Source organism: Polyodon spathula, chromosome 18 (assembly GCF_017654505.1).
Source record: "Polyodon spathula isolate WHYD16114869_AA chromosome 18, ASM1765450v1, whole genome shotgun sequence".
Lineage (NCBI taxonomy): Eukaryota > Metazoa > Chordata > Actinopteri > Acipenseriformes > Polyodontidae > Polyodon > Polyodon spathula.
Window position 1 is genome coordinate 29008865 of NC_054551.1, and position 21204 is coordinate 29030068.

General features: G+C 37.1%; 1 protein-coding gene across 1 annotated transcript; it reads right to left on the bottom strand.

Moving 5' to 3' along the window:
- Positions 1–276: 276 nt before the first annotated feature.
- Positions 277–20680, bottom strand: LOC121330932 (DNA methyltransferase 1-associated protein 1-like). Its single transcript, XM_041277919.1, has 11 exons — positions 20545–20680; positions 19572–19676; positions 17562–17653; positions 16711–16906; positions 16255–16413; positions 15166–15333; positions 13951–14136; positions 12110–12181; positions 10183–10255; positions 6811–7094; positions 277–3211 (listed from the first exon to the last, which is right to left on the bottom strand). Exons 2-11 carry the CDS (start codon positions 19668–19670, stop codon positions 3152–3154), a joined length of 1389 nt encoding a protein of 462 aa, XP_041133853.1. The 5' UTR covers positions 19671–19676; positions 20545–20680; the 3' UTR covers positions 277–3151.
- Between the last annotated feature and the right edge of the window lie 524 nt (positions 20681–21204).

Below are 21204 nucleotides of genomic sequence, written 5' to 3' on the forward strand. Positions count from 1 at the left end.
GGTTTCTAAATCTGCAGGTACATTTTCTGGTACAAGTTTCCTAAAAAAAACTTCCAAACAAGTCCTACTGTAAACAAGTGGTGCGCTGTACCTGTACAACTCTGCCACAAGAGGGCAGTACAAACCATCCTGGCATCTTGCACCCAAATACATTAATATTAAAGTGGGAAGTATTACTTCATGCCAGATTTGTATTGGCCTATATAAAATAGAATACAAACTAAAATGATTAAAGCAAACAAGGTACTTTATTAAAATTAGTAATTTTTCATCTGGATCACTGAGAATTTTGAAAATCAAGGGAATTACAGATTATTTATTTTCCCTTTTGTACAGTGAAAGGTGCTCATGACTAACTGGAATAAGGCATATTATAATCAGAAATTGAATTCACTTTCAACAAATACAAATTACCGATTATTTTATCAAAATAAGGGTATAAAATCGATTGCACCAATAGTTTTATACTGTACTATGATTGGATAGCAATATAACCAGAAATTGTAAAATTCTTAAGTTAAAATCAGGCCTTATGTTTAATATAACTGATTAAGAATGATAAAAATAATTTCCATTTGCAATGGTTACTTTTTTCCCCCCTTTTTGCAGTGCCTATTTACATAGAAATTAATATCAAAATGGACTCAATGGCATAATTGGCTTGCAATTAGAAATTTTCAAGAGACTGGCCACTTCACAGTGGCCAGAAAGAATGCATGGGGGAGGGGAGGGGGGGTACCTGCCCAGCACTTTAATGAAGCACAATGACAGGAGTCCAGAGCTAGTGCCATCATTCATTGCTATGGCCTCATACCTTACGTCATAGCCTATATGAAGATACAGTAGCAGAATATTATTCAAAGCAGTATTTAGTCTTTTTTTACCCCCCAATATCTACCCAATTTGAAAACTTTAGTTTGTATCCCTTGAAATCCAGTTTCATTTCTATGCATATAGAATAGATAGGATCCTCCATGTCCAGTGTCCGGGCACCATCTTATCATTGGCATGCTTCAGGGATAGAACTCACTTCACAATCAACCCCACAATTAGCAGATGAAAATAAATGAGTAACAAGTACTGGAATCAAACTACCATGTGGAGATGAAAACTTCTATATACCACTGCATAGCAGTTTTGGCCAGGCCAGGCTTTACTCCTAGCAGACTAGTTAAACCAGAACTCAGGGGCATCTAATTGTATGGCTAAAACTGCTTTAGTATGGAAGTGTAAAATAAAATACTTTCTTTTTTAAACAGTGAAACCGGTAACAAAAAAAAAAAAAAAGAAAAACCACATAAGATGGTCTTGATTTGTAAGCTCCCATGTACAGTAGTTACCAAGCTAACAATTCCTCATGCTTTCAAATCAATGTGCGGCAGTTCTTGCCGCGCACTGGTGTTAACGATAATGGCCCCTGGATGTTTTATCACCAGGGTGGGTTTAGTGCAGCTCCACGCACTGCCGTGCCGTAAACAAGGGCCCCAAACGAAGTAATTCACAGAGCTCATTAACATCATCTCCGTCACTCACCGAGCCGTTAGTGTCAGCCCCCTCACAGTGCACGGCACAATCAGCATTAACCATGTCAGGCTGCAGGCAGTAAAAACACTGACAGCGACAGCATCGGCACCACTGGGATATGACAAACTGTGCGCTCCCCCCTCCAGCTCCCCCGCTATCTTTTTAACCCCAAGTGGCAGATAGTAAGGAGATAAACCCAGATAACATCCAATTAATCAGCACATTTTAGTTTTCTGTATGCGCTAGTACATCACTCAATTTAAAAAATAATAATAAATTGTTTTGGTATTTTGAAGGGAAATACACCCAAAAAAAAAAAAATCAGTGAGGTACAAAAGAAAACATTAGGTTTAAAATGTAGTTCTGCATAGCACATACTTCCTCTAGATTGCCAAACTTTAGTCACAATATAATTTTCAGCACACCACCAAAGAGCAGACTCAAGGCTACTGTACAGGAAACCACAAGAGTTCAGTACACATAATATAAAACAGTTTTTTTTGCCTTCTATAAATGTATTGTCCCCCAGGTTCTACAAAATTACAGAATGAAGTGAAGTGTACACCAGGCTTTTGTTACTGAGTATAGCAGATTTCAGGTCACAGTCTATACCCTCCAAATATAAGGAGGCAATATGCTTGTCAGGGGACATTATGCACGAAAGCCATTCCAGTTACTTATTTCCTGTCTGTGGAGAAACAGTGTCTTGAATTGCACAGACGCTGCAAGTTCTTAGTGCCCTCTCATGTATAAACCTATATTTAATAACTCAAAAAACTCCAGTAAAATAATGTTGATTCAAATTCCTGTAATGTTAAATAAAAACAACCTTTAAATACAGCCACGCACATTTATTTAGACATCCCCCCCCCCCCCCCACAGCAGAGACTAAGAATCCCTTCACGACAGTTCCTCCAACAACAGAGCTGGAGAAAGAATGGATACATTAATATGCAAAACCTTTTATCATACTTTTACAACGGTAGAGGGAAGGAGGGTAAAAAACAAGTAAATGTGTAGATTATTTAACAGGAATTATTTTTGTTTAGACATAAGGGAACAGACTGAATCCTACATAAACCCTTGCATACTGAGAAAGTCACATCATGGTCTCAACAATAGTTGTGAAACTAGTTTATCACCTATATCACCTGCAAACTTGACCATTTAGTTATCTACCCAATTTGCTGTTTTACAAAAGAAAGAAGGGATGTTGCAATAGGCTTCCAAGTTGGTTACAGTTCATCCAGACGCTTGTGTGAATGGAAAAAGAAAAGATAGCTGTGTCAGTCAGTGCACATCTGGCTTCGGAGTCTCTTGGCTGCTGCTCTCCTGGTTTGATCGGTTCAGGAAGTGCAGACAGTGTCCGTTTCTGTAGAGTCATGAGTCCTGGTCAGCTCTTCCTCTCAGGCTGGAGGCAGGCGGGCAGGCGGACGGATGGGCGGGCGGGGTAGCAGCTGGCTCCCCAGTGGGATATCACTGTGTTCCTCACCCTGCCCTCTTCTTGGTGGATGGGGTGCCCCGACACAGCTGCAACAAGGCATGGGGTCACGGGTTTCAATGTTTTAGCCACAACTTGTCTGGTTCCTGCCCCTGGATCTGCCCGATCCTCAAATAAAAATCCGAATCACAGTTTCTTGGCTTTCTTTATGGAGGAGGAACTGGAAGCTGATTCTCTTCTTTTCCGCTGAGAAAAAGAAAATAGATTTAGTTGATCTTTTCTTATCGACTTCCCTGATTTCACAAAACTATATATATTAAAAAACAACATTAACAATTGTGCACAGATCTGTTCTTAATTATACAATACCCTCTTAGCAAAATTGACTATCAAGACATCTTTCACTCAATAACAAATTTTTATAATTTTATATATATATATATAAAATCTGGAAAAAATTAAGAGACCACTGCAAAATTATCAGTTTCTCTGGTTTTACTATTTATAGGTATGTGTTTGGGTAAAATGAACATTTTTGTTTTATTCTGTAAACTACTGGACAACATTTCTCCCAAATTCCAAATAAAAATATTGTCATTTAGAGCATTTATTTGCAGAAAATGACAACTGGTCAAAATAACAAAAAAGATGCAGTGTTGTCAGACCTCGAATAATGCAAAGAAAATAAGTTCATATTCATTTTTAAACAACACAATACTAATGTTTTAACTTAGGAAGAGTTCAGAAATCAATATTTGGTGGAATAACCCTGATTTTCAAGCACAGCTTTCATGCGTCTTGGCATGCTCTCCACCAGTCTTTCACATTGATGTTGGGTGACTTTATGCCACTCCTGGCGCAAAAATTCAAGCAGCTCGGCTTTGTTTGATGGCTAGTGACCATCCATCTTCCTCTTGATCACATTCCAGAGGTTTTCAATGGGGTTCAGGTCTGGAGATTGGGCTGGCCATGACAGGGTCTTGATCTGGTGGTCCTCCATCCACACCTTGATTGACCTGGCTGTGTGGCATGGAGCATTGTCCTGCTGGAAAAACCAATCCTCAGAGTCGGGGAACACTGTCAGAGCAGAAGGAAGCAAGTTTTCTTCCAGGACAACCTTGTACTTGGCTTGATTCATGCGCCCTTCACAAAGACAAATCTGCCCGATTCCAGCCTTGCTGAAGCACCCCCAGATGAGTCCAATTTTCAGCTTTGCCCAACACCTGGTCGTCTAATGGTTAGACGGAGACCTGGAGAGGCCTACAAGCCACAGTGTCTCGCACCCACTGTGAAATGTGGTGGAGGATCGGTGATGAACTGGGGGTGCTTCAGCAAGGCTGCAGCCAAGTACAAGGTTGTCCTGGAAGAAAACTTGCTTCCTTCTGCTCTGACAATGTTCCCCAACTCGGAGGATTGGTTTTTCCAGCAGGACAATGCTCCATGCCACACAGCCAGGTCAATCAAGGTGTGGATGGAGGACCATCAGATCAAGACCCTGTCATGGCCAGCCCAATCTCCAGACCTGAACCCCATTGAATACCTCTGGAATGTGATCAAGAGGAAGATGGATGGTCACTAGCCATCAAACAAAGCCGAGCTGCTTGAATTTTTGCGCCAGGAGTGGCATAAAGTCACCCAACATCAATGTGAAAGACTGGTGGAGAGCATGCCAAGATGCATAAAAGCTGTGCTTGAAAATCAGGGTTATTCCACCAAATATTGATTTCTGAACTCTTCCCAAGTTAAAACATTAGTATTGTGTTGTTTAAAAATGAATATGAACTTATTTTCTTTGCATTATTCGAAGTCTGACAACACTGCATCTTTTTTGTTATTTTGACCAGTTGTCATTTTCTGCAAATAAATGCTCTAAAATGACAATATTTTTATTTGGAATTTGGGAGAAATCTTGTCAGTAGTTTACAGAATAAAACAAAAATGTTCATTTTACCCAAACACATACCTATAAATAGTAAAACCAGAGAAACTGATAATTTTGCAGCGGTCTCAATTTTTTCCAGAGCTCTGTGTGTGTGTGTGTGTGTATGTGTATATATAAAACACACAATGCACAATAAACACTTCTAAGATTTAAAAAGCGTAGAAATACATGTTCATACACTTTGCCCTTTCGAGGTCCCATCTGGGACAAAAGAAGCAGAAGACAGAAAAACTAACTCATTCCCCTCCCTCACTCAAAGGGGAATTTAGGATGCGTTTACAAACAATCTTTCCAGGTAGAGTAAAATGGTCACAACTGTGAATGCGCTTGACCTTTCTCTCTCTGGACTAATCCAATTGTGTCGTCTTTGTGTAATCAGCCAGTAAAGGTCAGTGCGGTATTTAACATAGGAACCCTTTAGCTATGGAATTTGCCTTGCAGTAAATTACCTTTATTATGTTGCATTCACATGTCACCCATGCAAAGCCTTGGCTTTTAATCCTTGGATGTGAAGACAGGAACCCCAGGTGGTTCATTTCACAAAAATAATGTATTAGAAGCATCTCAAACCTACTAGCATTTGACTTCTTTGGAAGCAAATGTAGACTACTGGAAAGTGGGATAGGGTCTTTTGATTTGGTCTTTCAGCTACAGAAAGAAAGAACTTCCAGCCTGTATGGCATGGAGACAGAACATCCCCAGTACATTGTGCCCCTCTAAAAATGAGCTAGTTCTGAATATACCATCTTATAAAGAAAAGCACTTAAAATCATCTCATACTGCAATACAAGTCTGAAATATTGCCACAAAAGTAAGTAAAATGTATTTATATAAACCCCTTTTTTATAGTTGGTATAAAATGAAAGCAAATTTATGACCAACACACAAAAAGGTTTGTTATGAAAAGCTGAGTGAAAGCATAATCCACTTTGTCCTCCAGATCGCACTTACTATGAAACCATTTTTATTTTTTTATTTTATTTAATTGCCTTACCACCAGCTTCATTCACTGTTACTATAGTTGTAAGGTTTCTCTAAACCTATGTACATTAATCCAATAAACATTTGAAGATTTCAAGTGTTTAGTCTGAATTTCAGAATGTTTTTTAAAACCAATACAGATGACCTGATTACACAATTGAAAACCATTCAAAACTTCCAATAAAACATGAAAGTGTTACATCACCAGAGGGGGTTCTACACATTGGCTGTCAGCTGCTATTCACCATTAACTTTCAACATGATTTTTGACAGGTTTCTTTCCAAAGTTGACTTTCAGTAAAATAGAAAATGAGAAAGAAACATTTATCCTTCAAGTTTTTTTTTTTTTTTTTTTTTTTTTTAGTATTTCTAAATTTGTCACTATTAAGTCTTTAATTTTCATTAAACACTAGAAAAAAAAAAAAAAAACAGCACCATAAAATCACACAGTACTTTACAACAACAGGTTTGTAAGAAGAAAGGGACGTCAATACTTTCCTAGTGTATTGTGCGTAATTACACCGTGTAGCAAATTTTATTTTTGTTTTTTTTTTGTTCCTGGGTAGTAAGTGTTATTTCCTAATTGCTTATCCCTCAAAAGTATAGAAAGTGGCTGTTATTCCCCACAAACTTTGCTTTTGTGACCAGGACAGTGATATTTCAAAATATCACTATTTCCAATGGGAAAACGGGCAAATGTGTGTCTTTTCGTTCACATAAAGTCAGAAAAAAACAACATATGAATCCAAATCAACATGTATTTATACTAAAGCAATACAAAAATGACTACAAAAGATTTAGAAGCGAGTAGTTTTTCGAGATTTACGATTATACTGTATTTACAGTGTATATGCAATACATATTCAGCAATAGGGTTCCTGCTTCTGAAGCAGGTATTTGGAGGTATTTTTTACACACTCACCGAATTTGGCGTCAGCGGCGCCCCCACCACATCAATTATTTGATCTTTCCCCTCGGCCTTGATGTCATCAGGCCCCACCCCGAGATGTCCATCAGCCCCAAGGCTATCCCCCGTGGCTGTGCTGGCCCCGCCCGCCTTGACCAGCGCATCGTAGCGGTGCCTCAGCATCTGTTGCTCGTACTCGCAGTTGGCGTGGGCCTGCTTCAGCTCGTAAACCAGCACCAGGTCGCTGCGCAGCTCGTTGAACATCTGCACAATCTCCTCTGTCGGCATCGGGTTCAGATCTATAGGGGGACAGAGGGAAAGAATCAGGCAAAATCAGAAAAAAATAAATAGCTACCTGCAAACATCCCTTATATATATATATATATATATATATATATATATATATATATATATATATATGACAAACAACAATTAAAAGCCACCAAGAGACCTCTCCATTCATACTTTGGAATAATTTCCTAAAATAATTACAACAACTATTTAAACAAAATAAACCTGTTGAAGGATCCCCAGTTGGAAAAAATCCCTACCCTGCAGAGAACAGTGACTATTAGGGATCTCCATCTTGGAGAGGAAAATGAAAGCCTAAGCCTCTTGACACAAATGTGTTTAGCAAAATGATAGCCCCTTTCACCGAAGCTTGTTCTCTGCGAGTCAGTTTTGCATTTGTATTGGATTTAATTGATGTTGTACATGCACAAGATCCCCGAGGGGCCCTGCTGTGCTGAAGAACTTTGCGTTGTATAGAAATATAATAATTTAGAAACAAAGCTGCCTTCTCCATTATTCCTTAATCTCCCCCTATGCTTATTTTTTAACAAGACTTAGCCATTCTGGTGTTAATTAATTTGACACAGAGACTACAAAAAATATCTGGCTTGTAGGCAATGAAACAGAGGAGGTGGTAAATATTAAAGCAGATCTTTTTTGACGTTTCTTTTACAAGGTAGTAGTCAGCCTTTCCTGAGCAATGGTGGTCATTTCCAAAGGGGTTTAACAAGGGAATATTCTTGAAGGAAATGCACCACTGGGAACTAGAGGTTAATACCCCTGCTCTGTCCACAAGCACCTTGCAGCAATGTACTCCCCTTAGGGTAGACTGTAAAGGACCAGCTCATTTACAAACTGGGTACTTATCTAGATAACAGTTTAACATTCAACACATAATGGTAATTGCATTATGCGTGATAAAATAAAGCAATAAACACATAAGAGCAAGAGGGTTTTTTATATTGTAAAAAAACATTTTATCAGCAGCCACAACTAAAGAAATTACAGCTTTTAAGATTTTAAAAAAAGGGTTTTAGACTGGAGGTTAAATGATTCAGCAACCATGGAAACCAATAAGCAAACAAAACAGTAAAGATTCATTTTTGGATTGATTAAATTGGATCAACAAGGAGATCAGTCTGTAAAACTATTTTTAGGACATATATGTTTTTGTCAAAATAATTTACAGTTCATATATTATAAAATGACAGTAGTTTTACTTCATGTTTATTATTTAAATTATATTATTCTTGGCATTTATAAACGCGCACTGGTAGCGAACAATGCCAGAATGAGATGATTTAGTGTAATGGGAGGAATGGGGCTTCATTAGCGCGAATTACCTTTTGTCTGCTGAAGCAATCTTGCTCAGTGTACACTACACAGGAGAAACCACCTGGCAACAGTACAGGTAGCAAATGACTTGGCGGCTGGGGTTAGTGGAGTGTGGTATGTAATGTATCACCTCTGAAGAGCAGCCTCGGTCATAACATTTGAAGTATTTTGCTCTCTGTTTATACACTTTACCTTGATGGAACACCCGTGTTTAATTTATGCATTCATGTTTAATTCAATCTAGAAATTAGTTTTAGTCCATTAATTAGTAATGGTGGTTCTTAAAAATAAGATCTGCATAGTAAGGGTCACATATTTGTGCAGCTTTTCTCTGTGTAGATCCAGTTAATTCACTCTCTGGCATTCACTGTAGGCTTGTGGAGTTTTCGACACCTTTTGTAGATTAATAGGGGTTGTTGTTGCCCTGACTAGCAACAATATAGCACACGCTGGTGAAAGCTCAGACCAAACAAACATGTTAGTGTCACTCTTACCCTGATGTTTATTATAAATCAATAAATAAATACTAAATAAGTTAAGGAAGCGGCAACAGCCCTGGCAAGAGGACATGTTTCCATTTACATTGTATTTTTCTATCCTTGGGCCTTATGGAGGACATTAGAAAAGGTCAACAAACCCAGTCCAAAACAGCACAAACATTTTTATCCTTCATATGAATATGTTCTTTGCAGGTGTAAAATAATTTCTTATAGGTCAGGTGTGACAATTTAGTTTGAATGTAAAGAGGCAGGGCCCAGGGAAAAAAAGGGCAATGTGTTGAGAAAAAAAATAAAATAAAAAAAAAGGGCAGGTCACCAGAAAAAAGCAGAGTGGAGCGGCCTCCTAACTGATATCCAGAGAAACCAAACTCTGAAACCAAACAGTGTAAATTAATTCTTATCAGAATTAGCAGGTCTAATTTTATTTTTGAAATATTCAGTAGTAAAAAATAATACAATTTTGATCAGTAATAGTCTAGTACAAGAAGTGGCATTCCTTTAACTAATAATACTTTGAGTATTTGAATACTTGTATGACTTTAGGAAGGATAATGTAGCAGGTAAATTTAGAGAACAGGAATCACACAGAACAATTCAAAAAGTTAAGCTGACAGTAATCTTCACATCCTGTTCTTCAGAATGAATACAGAAGCAGCCCCCCCACACTGACAACAGGGTTTCTTTTTAATGCTCAGCTAGGAAAGGTGCACTGCAGCTAAGTATTTAGGTACTTATTTCAAATCAAATCTAAATGTTACTTAACAGAAAAAAAGTACATTACTTTCATTTTTGTCTACGATTATTTCTCAAGTTTTTTCACTATTAATTAGTTAAGACAATCTACCACTATCGTATTATTTTTATTTAAAAAAAAAAAAAATTGGATCTTGTGTCTTATTGAATTGACATTATTAGTGGATGAAGATAGAACCAACTAATTTTTCTAATGCAAGCAAACTTGCTCGTGCCAGCAGTTTAAAAATCAAACACTGTAATTATGTTATTTTAGGGTCTGTCCCACAACCACCCCCCACTGTAACCTCTTTCAATTAAACAACATCGTCTCTCAGACATGGGATGACATCACTGGTGATTAATCAAAGCCAGGACTCGTTCTTTGTAACACGCCTGAGCGATATCTCGCTGTGTTCTACAGCACTCAGGGACAGTCGAGCAGAGAAGGTTCGAAAATGTCTACAAAGCAAAAGTACCTGTCTGTGCCTCAGTCTCTTACACATTCTCTCTCGCTGTCTATACTCACCGACTCCCTGTTCTGTTAGAATCTGTTCGATGGCTTTAATCTTCTTCTGTCCCACAGAGCTTGGCAGTTTCATCTACATCACACAGGAGTAAAAAAGAATCATTATATAGATATATAGATAGATTAACACACAGTGTACATACATTTACCCTAAATATTTACTCAAGTAGTTGATATGGACACAAAGGTGATATTTCAAGTAGCTCTCAGTTTTAAGTTAGTATTGCATTAGTTCCCCTATTTAAGAGGAATATCTATAGCTGGGTTCCAGCGTTGGAAAGCAGACAGCAGACAACTACCATACCATGAAATACTGCTGCTCCTTCATTCAGCCTAGAGAATAAATCAAATCATCAACTTGCAATGTAGAGTCTTTTTCTAGCCGACCATTCTGACAGCATTATTTTATACATAAACCGTCAATTACCTCTACCTGCTTTTCCGTTTTAATGAAAAGTGCCAAAATATTGTTGTGCTACTAAATATAATTTTTCAGTAAATACAGAGGTCCTCCAATATAATTATTTGACTGTGTAGGCAAACAAACCAGACATTTTACAAATTTTATAAATAAAATAATATTAACAAATACAAAAAAGTCATTTTTTATTGTTTCATATCCAGCCTTATTTTTTCTTTAGAGCTAAATAAAACTTACAATAACTGAAACATGCCAACCAACTTGCAATTGACATGACTTTCATGTTTTACAAATTAAACATAGAGCCAGATTCACAAAGCCATTTACTCCAAATTGTCATCAGTTTTATTTTTGTCTTAAAAGGAAAAAAAAACACCATTTATAGGGAAAGAGTTGAAACAAAGTACCAGCATATTTGAATTCATGTATTTGCCAGAGAAGATGAACACAAACATGCACACAATAATGACAAAGACAGATATACAAACATGTGAGCAAAATAGGCACAGGGTAATAAAAGCTGAATTGAAAGCAAATGCAAATTCATTCTATGATAGAGCTGGTCTTAAAATTAGAAGAATGTTAGGAAAAACATAGAAAAAAAACTTATCAAAGATAATTCCGATGTAATGTACTTCAGAGATGAGGTTGTCACTATAGTGACACATCTAAATCGGTTTAGTTAGTGGAGTCTAGCTAACGGATTATCAGCCATATTTGAGTAATAGACTCCTCATTTAGCTTTAATGCGTTTTGCATAGAGAGCAATCGCCTCTCGTCAGTCTTAAAGATAGATCGGCTTCCTTGGCTAAATTTGAAAGATATTACTCTGGCGGCAGCTGCATAAATCATAACATTTTACTAATGAGAGCAAAGTAAAACATGCTCCCGCTTCTTAAGCATCTAGCAATTATTTCCTGGTTTTGTTTTCAAAGCAGAGGCCAGATCATTTTAAACCTCTTGAAATGCACAAGATGGTTAATTACATTGTAATGATTACACAAGTCAGCTGTCATTTTTTTATTAAGTCTTTTGGTCCTTTATTTATTTATTTCGTCTTTTTAAAAAGGTAGAGACAAGGAGCAGTGTATAGACCTCTTTAGGGATAACCTATTTGGATAACCCCACCCCACCCCAACCCCACACCCCCCCCCCCCCCCCCCAAATCCTTCAAATAAAAATAACCAAGGAGGCTGGAAACACAGAAAGGCATTTTGTTCAATTAATTCATTTATAAGGAGATTATTTGAAAATTCAGCTGCTGTGGAATTTAGACAGGACTCTAAATGCACTCAACCACCCCACCTTGCTTGTGTATGTCACTAAATTAATAAGTAACAAACTGAACTACAGCATAGTGATAATGCCAACTGCTGTCTATTAGTTATCATGTTCAAGAAACAGTTCTGGAATTTGCTATAACATAACAAGGTTTAAATCTATTAAAAAAATAAATAATAAATAAATTAAAAAAAATAAATTCAAGAAAACTGAAGTGACCCCTACCCTTTGACTTCGCAAAGTGACACCTGCCGATTTGAAGTCTGGGAACTTTATGCCTGCGGTCTCAGGAACAGACTAAGGGGAGAGAGGGCAAAGGAAGTTACAACACAAACAGCACAATGCAAGGCTTCATTTCAATCAGTGGTGACATCTCTGTTCTTGGAAGCTACCCAAAAACAGTGGTTTGGATTGCTGACACAGGCTTAACTACAAACAGTGGATGCTCCTTATAGTATGCAATAATGGTCAGTGATAAGCTTTGCAAAGTGGCCAGATTTATCTTTTCTTTTGGCAGCTTTTTTGTGAAATGAACAAATTAAGTCACCTTGACATTCAAAAGGGTGAGAAATTAAATCATCTACCATTATAATTACAAATATGTTTTTCTGAATCATATTGTAATGAAATAGAAACAAAGCATATGTAGATTTCTACGCTTTAGATTTGAAGATAATCCACATGACATTTATAGAATGATGTTTGGTTGTCACTTGTCATTTAGAAGCAAAGTGTTAAATCAGGCTTCAGGAAGAAACTCGAGTCTTCTATACAAGTGCCTGCATTATCATCAGGAAAAAAAAAAAATCAGAACTTAAAAATAAAAAGGAGCTCAGACGCCTCTTGTATCAAAAGCAACCTCCTCAATCCTGCCGCATGCATCGTAGCGGGAATGTGTTTCACAAAACCCTTAACTGACAGGTACCCTACCACATACCATCTCATTAGAAGGGCTCTCTTTCATTATGCCACTGCTGATGCAAAGCTACAGCGGCTTGGCTCCCAACAAGATTAAACACTTAATCAAAAATGGTGTGGGTATACAAATATCACACTGCTGTAGCTCTGACATGTAGTGCTTGTTTTGTACATCGTACGGTCCTGCTAATTTGTGGAACTTGTCAGGATCCCACTGTTTGCCAGACGCGACGCCTCAGCTGGGGTGGAGATATTTATTTGAAGATATTTATACAGGGTGGCTCTTTGAACACACTGGCTTCTTAAGAGGCTCTGTTCACATGCAGAGAGGTTTTCTTTTCTTTTCTTTCGGGTTGGGGAAGAACACGAGGGTCTAACATCCCAGCTATTCTTTAGTCAAAATGTTTCAAATCTTTTAATGTTATAGAAAATAAAATTGTGTTCGAAAGATAGCATCTCTAATCATTTACTGTACATCAGGGTGTTTTTGGTGTTGCTATATTATTCACAAGTACATTTCACACAGTATGTGTGTGTTTGTGTGTGTGTGTGTGTATATATATATAAATTCTAAAATTTGGCTAATGCTTTTCATCACAGATGTTTGATAACTTGACTTCCGCAGAATTTATGATAGAGGGTTCAGTTATGGACAATCATAATCTTGGCAAACAGTCTAGAAGTACAAAAAAGCCAAAAATATGTGTTGAGTGGAAAGAATGCTAAATCAGCTCCACCATATGCATGACCTTTGATTTCACGGTTTGCCCTTTCGTACATCTAATACAAAAACAAACCAGAAACTGTAATGTTAATATGCAGGATGATCTCTTTTGCGTTGCAATAAGATGCGAAACTTTTTTTATTTATGTCAAAAAAATGTTTGGGGGGGGGGGGGGGGGGGGTTTGTAAATAAGATCATGTCAGGTCAAGATCATGTCAGGACACTGTAGCAGCTCCAGCCTATTTATTGACCAGCATATGTCACTTTTAAGTGGGGTTTGTAGAGTCAAACGGTGCGAGAGGAATACAACTCTAACTAAATATTTACAGAGCTGGTAGCTTCTGTTTATATGCTCCACCGCACTAGGAATATTACAATCACCATGGTAGGAGGGTAAGGTACTGTAATCTCCATGAAGACTCACTGGTTTTTCAGTTTCTCGTTTTTGTGGTAGTTTCTTCTTGGTGGCTTTGCGTTCTGCCCGACGCATCTCAGTGGTGGTGTCAGCGGCTGTGATGAGTTTCTGCAGATCCTGAGCTTTCTTCTCCCTCTCCTTCTTCCTGGTTTCAATCTTCCGCAACTCCTGTATCAGATACTCCTCTTCTGTCACCTGCAGAACAGGACATGGAACAGCAGCTTGAAGTATTAGAGTACAACATCGTGGTCAGGCCATATGAACAGCAAAGACACACTAGAATAAATGTGACAAACAGCTAACAGTATTACAAAAAAAAAGCTGGAATACCTGACGAAGAGACGTTAAACAGCACTTTACATGTCAAAAATAGAACACATTTTTTGTGTAAACCTTTGGTGTCAAGTGAAATCAGTTCAAGATTATTATTATTATTATTATTATTATTATTATTATTATTATTATTATACACCTGATTCTATCTGCTTAACCACATAAATTACTGATGTTTCCCTTCAGGACAAATCTGAAATACTGGAGAATATACCCCTTTGTCACCTCACCCTCTCTTCTGCCACATTAAAAGATCTCAACCCAAAGGTCATTTCACTAAATAAGTGGCAATGACTGGATATTAAAATGTACAAGTTTTATGCCAATTACTGAACAAAACCAAATACACTGAAATCAATACAAAATGAATTACCACATATTTTGGAATGTTTTGTAGGTTCCCTTAATCTACTAAGGGAACGTTGAATAAGTCTAAGCATTTTTGCCAAATTTCTCAGGCTATTGACTGAAAATAATCCTTCTACAGAACTAGACTGCTCCTGGCTCCCCTAAAATCCCTGCCAACAACCAGCATTGGGTTCATTTTAATATCTCTCGTTCGAGTTTAACTGATGTAGAAAATCTAAAAAGAGGTTATCGGTTAATGTGTAGCTCTCTTCAAGAGCCGAGAAACAAGAGCAAAAAAGATTACAAAATTAAGTTGCGACTATGATCTCATAGCTCCTCTCATTCTCATTACAAGCCCTAAACCCAGGCTGGGGATTGAGCTGAGCAGCGGTAAAACTAGCAGGTTTAATATTGCAGGTGTTGGAAATGATAAGGAAAAGGTGCCATCTGGTGGTCTGAGGGCAAAAGCAACTCACAGAAGACAGGATATTTCTTTGTTTTAATACCTGTGAAGTGATTAAACTAGTGTTCAGTCATTATTACCTGTTCAGGTGTGCGGTTGTACAGTCTTTCTAACTGATCTTTCCTCCGCCTCTCATGGCCAGCGTCGAACACATAGATTTTGGGGTCAGTTCCGGAAGGAGCGCGGATCTTGGCGAGTTTGGCACAGATATTATAGTAGCGTTCCTTCAGGTCTTCAACGGAGCGTTTCTAAATAGATTGAGCAACAATAAAAATAAATAAGCAGACTTTTTTTTTAGATGTTACCTAATTATTACACAAGTAGAATACAGTGTACTAATTATGTGAAAAATTATCTACTGAAACAGATTAACGTAACAGACACCAGGAGACAAGTACTTCGACCACAACTTATTGTGCTCTTTATAGATGCCATTTTTATAGGTTTATTAAGAATGGAAGCTCCAGATATGCTGGAACTTTATTCAACTATAACAAGAAAGATAAACTAGATAGTAAAACACTCTTGATACACAACCTTCAAAAGATGACTGAGGATCATGTATATCTCAAGATTACAATGAACAGCAAATATACTGAAAGATTCAAGTCAAAATCAAGCTACTTATTTCAAATAACACTAACAGAAAGGAGTAGCTCAGAAAATGAATGGCGAATTGAATTTCACAAAAAAATACTGTTCCACTTACATTACTTAACATAACATTAGGAACTAAATTGAAAGATTATTTACAATACAAAATGCATTAAAATAAAATACAAAGATTATAGAAGGAAGTAAATTGGATCTTGAATAATGCCACTTAACAAGCTGAGGCTAATAAACAGAAGAGAGAAAACTTACGACTCAAATGCATTTATAGTGCATCATGGACACACAAAATGTGATGCTATTAAAAGCTATGCTGTTGCTACTCTGATGAGCAATAGTGACATTACCCTACACTGACCACTGATGTCAGAGCTAGCAGCAGTTGATTTTTGGACTAGCCTCCTTTTTCCTAGCATGTCTTTGTAAACAGTGCTAAATCTTTTTTTTTTTTTTTTTTTAAGGGGCTTTTTTGATACTGTTCCTGACACTTATCCTGGTGAACTAGAGCACGTTGGTAACGATGCAGACACACATCTCGTCTCTTCCTCTCTGCTCACCCTGAACTGCTGGTGGTCGTAGCGGTCATGGATGACAATGAACCGCAGATCAAAGCGCTTGCAGAGGTCAAAGAGGTGATCTGTTTCAGCTTTAGTCCATCCTTCATCAGGAAGGTACATCTGATACTCCTGCTCAGAGTACACAGGCACCTGCACTGTCTAAAAATAATAAACACTATTATTAACATGTGAAGACAAGAATGAAAATGTGGAACAATTATTTAATATTGATTTAGCTTACATAACATGTTAATCTACAATCATGTCCAACAACAAAGCAACAATAAAATATTGGAAATTGCAAAATCATACAAAGGGATGCACTAGTTATAGAGTTTTGAAATTAACATCATTCTGCATGAAGGGCACACACATTGGAAGTATCATAAAAAAACAGACCATTTCAGTTGGAAATAGGACAATATGCAACTGTACTGCAGTGCCAATACAAATTACCTTATTAAACCTGGCAAAGGGGTAATCCTTGCCTTCCTCTGCCATGCGCCTCCAGTGGTAAAATATGGCTCCGTCCCTCCTGGCTGGGTTTGTGAAAGGCATCCATTTCCAGGGGCGCACCTTCTTACAGCCCAGCTTGGCTTTGACTGTCCGATAACCCTGAGTCGTGTCACTGGGCAGTAATGGGGGGGCATCTCTGAAATGAGAATATAAATAAATAAAAAAGAAGAATATATTCCAATTGTGTGTGTTTAAATCAATAAATAGTCATTTAATTATTTATAATCCTTCTGTGGGGTTTAAGTGAGGCTTGGCAACACAGTGTTACATTTTACTGCTCATGTTGTAAATAGAGCCAACTAAAAGAATTTTGAATCTCTAAAAGAATCCTCGGAAATGTGCACAATGCTAGTCATATTGTTCCAGGATGAGGGATTGTGTAATGCATCTGTTTCTGCAAAAAAAAAAAAAAAAGCTAAATTTTTTGGTGTCAGCATTTTTGCTGTGGTTTCCCCAGTGAAACAGGACACTAATTACTTATTGGTATCTACTGTACTCAGCAGCTAAACATACATTCTCTGCCTAGTTGTTAAACACAGCCGTATATTTGCAACATGAGGTTTTTGCTTTTAAATTCTATTTTTTTCCTCTTTGAAATTTTCCTGATAATTTTGCTTTTTGTTTTTTTTTAACCATTGTCTGGGATGGATTACACCTTGTTTTCCCAAAAGGACAACCAAATAAATTCACCAAACTAACAGATTACAAAATAAAGTTACCAGAAAAACAATATTTCTTTAGAATTAAAATGAAAATGTTGGGCTTTCTAGTTTATTTTAAAGAAAACATACTTTTTGTCAGAGTAGAGCAGTGCATAGACCTCTCTGTGCATCCCCTCAGGTCTTTTAAAGGTCAACGTTTCTGCAGACTTCTTGGACTTTTTCTAAGCAGCAGAAAAGAAAAACAAAACAAAACCTTATAAGTATGATAGTGATTTCGATGATAGAATACTTGATTGATTTGCTCAGCCATTGTTCAAGAAAATAATCTCATTATCACTATATAGCTCTAACCTTTTAAAATAGCAAAACTCTGTTACTGTTTTAGACAAGGGATGTGCAGTCAAAGGTTCGTGATTTTTTACTTTTCTTTTAAAATAAAAAGAAAGGGTCACAGCATGGGAATTAACAGCCAAGATGTCACAAACAGGCAGACCATCTGACAACAAGTGACTAAGAAGAATTTTAAAAGCTCTCCAAACACTACTATCTCCTGAGGCGGAAGGAATCTGTAATGTCAGCATCATAACGTGATTACTGTGCAAAAAACAAAAAATATATATTGTTAATAAAAATATTGATTAAATGGGAGTTATACGGAAAACATTCATTACAGAATCTGGATAATTTGTTTTCTGAACAGCTGCTTTTAAAAACAGGTGTGGAACAAGAGTGACACCAAGTGGCCATTGAGGATGCAGCTCAGAATCTTAAGCAGGTTTATCATTGGTGGAAGTTTGTTAGATAGCATTTGTATCTAGGTCACCAAGTTGTTTCTCTTTGTGTTTGTTTTGTTTACTTGGGTTATTTGTGTCTGTATGTACAGTATATCATAGAAATCAAAAGTTGTTCTCAAATATGGTCCAATATCTACAAGCTTATAGGTGCTGTTCTGTTAAACAGCCTTGGCCTGCCAGTTTTGGACCATATTTGAACACCCTGGAGTGTGTTATTGCATTTACAAAATCCCAGCTTCCAAAAGTGAATTGGTTGTAAGTAGTCCTAAAAGTTCCTAACCGCGCTAGTGTTGGGGCCAGGTAGGAACACAGGTACTGGTAGGAACACATGTTAGGCAATGAGATTGCTCCCTCTATTCTTGCCATTTTATAATACCAAATATATATTTGGCAGAACACTAAATTTGAATTCAAGTGGCTCCAGAAATGTTACCCTGGTCCCAAGGCTGTTGAATTAAGTTACATTAAAATGTGCATACAAACATACACACATAAGTAGTTGTAATTCCCTTTAAGCCCCAGCTGCCTGATTTTATGTATCCAGAATTCTGACAGCAACTCAGACCCCTCAATAAAAACAGCAGTGAATGCAAGCAGACAACGTGCAGTCTGATAAGCTGTCTGTATACATTTATAAACTATTTTTTTCTTCTCTAAAAGGGAGTCTCTGTAAATGACATATGAAGTACCAGAGACACAAATGACAATGATTCGCTCCCAAATGTCAAATGTGAGTCTCAGAGACATTTACTAAGCAGCTTTCCTTTTAACGCTTACCAATTTCAAGCCCTGCTGCCCACACAGTGCCTGCTGCTAGGTTAAAGTAAAGGCTGAATTTGTCCGCCCAGAGTTGAAAGGCAGTGAGGATAATTTGATATTTGCTAGCAACAGTATTGTAACAAGGACAGAGTATTAATCCATAATGGACATCCTAAACCTGTCTTGACAACTATTTCACTTACTGTACCCACCGCTACAATTTTGTAAAATCAAACAAAACATTTTTAAACTTAAAATTTTAACCACACAACAAAATGTACTTGCAACCCAGCTTGAAACAGATTAATGCAACAGACACGAATAGGTGAGAACTTTATATTGTTTTCATCAAGAATAAGAACAAATAGAAATGTTCCTTTGAGGTTTTTTTAATACAGCATGTGATCTTAAATAACCGTGTCTGTACAAGAAACTTTATAAAACACAATTCTACTGAATATATTTATCATGGCAAATCCGCCAAAGTTCTGGCAAAGTTTGTTTTTTGTTGTATGGCGATTTTCTTTTTATTGTCTTTATAACCAGTGACACTAGCATCATAAAAAAACATGAACATATTTTATACCTTATCGGAGTTGATAATGTCTTTTTTACTGATTGGTCCAGCATCCATTTCCCCACCGCCCAGCTCCAGTATATCTCGAACATCTGCCCCTGTCGTCATTTTCACCTGTAAAAAAGGAACAGTAAGATCTCCGTTTAGTCGTTTGGACAGAAAGACGTTATTCTTTTAGTACAAAGCATGGCTGACAAGTTCTGTATTTAAATTCGGTGAACACGAGACGGTTCCCCCAACAGCAGTTATTGTAAATTGAATAAATTATACAGCATGTGTTTTCTTCAGAACAGAAACACGCGAAGTATAAAGTGCTGCGGTTTGTATAAACTGCGACTACTGTTTACTTTTCAACTACATTTTTTCAACATATATAAGCTATTTTACACTATGTAATTGACCGTACCTGATTCCCAACCCGGTCACCCAATGAAAAACACACATCGGCTATGGAACCGGACAATGTCATTTATTATAAAACACAAAACAAACAAGACATCTAATAATAAACTGAATAAAAAATTAAGCGAAACTATATCTCTCTTAACAGTAGCTTGAAATGACTTTCAATAAAAACCACACGGATGATCAGTCATCGCGCTTATAAGAGACAATAGCAAAATATGGGAAGAATACTCCTACAAGGTAGAAAAAAAAAAAACGTTTCTCTCACTCAACATGATACCATTATGTTTCCCATGTGGAGCAAAGTAAATATTTTGCTCACCACGTTAATTAAAAATGTTTGTCTATATATATATATATATTATATATATATATATATATATATATATATATATATTTTGCAAGACAGTTACTACATACTGTCTACAGCTAACTAAGTGTGTACTGTAACAATGTAACAATGTAAACACAGCAAGGATTCTAAAATGAACAGGCCTCAGAACAGAGCGCGCACTTAAAACGAATTATTCAACATTTTCAACGTCTAAAAAAGATATCTATGAGACACTACACTTACTTCCCACACCTGTCCTCGGTCCCGCTTTTTTATTTAATTAAACTGTATCAATACAATCACGAATCTTTCCAAATACCGCTCTCACACGACACAGTCCTCCCAAAAATCAATGAAGCCCCGACCATACCGATAGGGATTCTGGGAGTCGTAGTTGTTAATTGACATCGCTTAACTGAAATCCTTTATTTCAGAACAGGACAGGGGTGAACTCTGGGAATTGTAGTTCTGAATATTTCACTTTAAAATCATGGTGGCACATGTTCTTCATTTTGCGATTGAGTTTATTTTAACGGTACTCGAAATTACGGTTCATTTTGTAACTGTAAAGTTTTGATGTGAAGCATACTGTTTCTAATATGTGTGAATATGTAGCACTTTATTGTGGATTTTATATCCGGCTGTAGAAAAATAGTTCCCTTAAGTCATGGAATGTCGTACCATGTTGGATACCATCTGTAATATCACTGCCCTTGCGGGTAAGTAAGGTATTAATGGGGTAAAATAAAGATGTTCATATTCCACCCCAAACACCAACGGGGGGTGGTTCAATGACTTGATAGCAAATAAAATGCAGGGTTTTTTTTGTACACAAATTACAAAGCACACCTGAAGGAAGGAATATTGAGTATTTTGTTTATTTGTGAGTTTAATTACCATTTG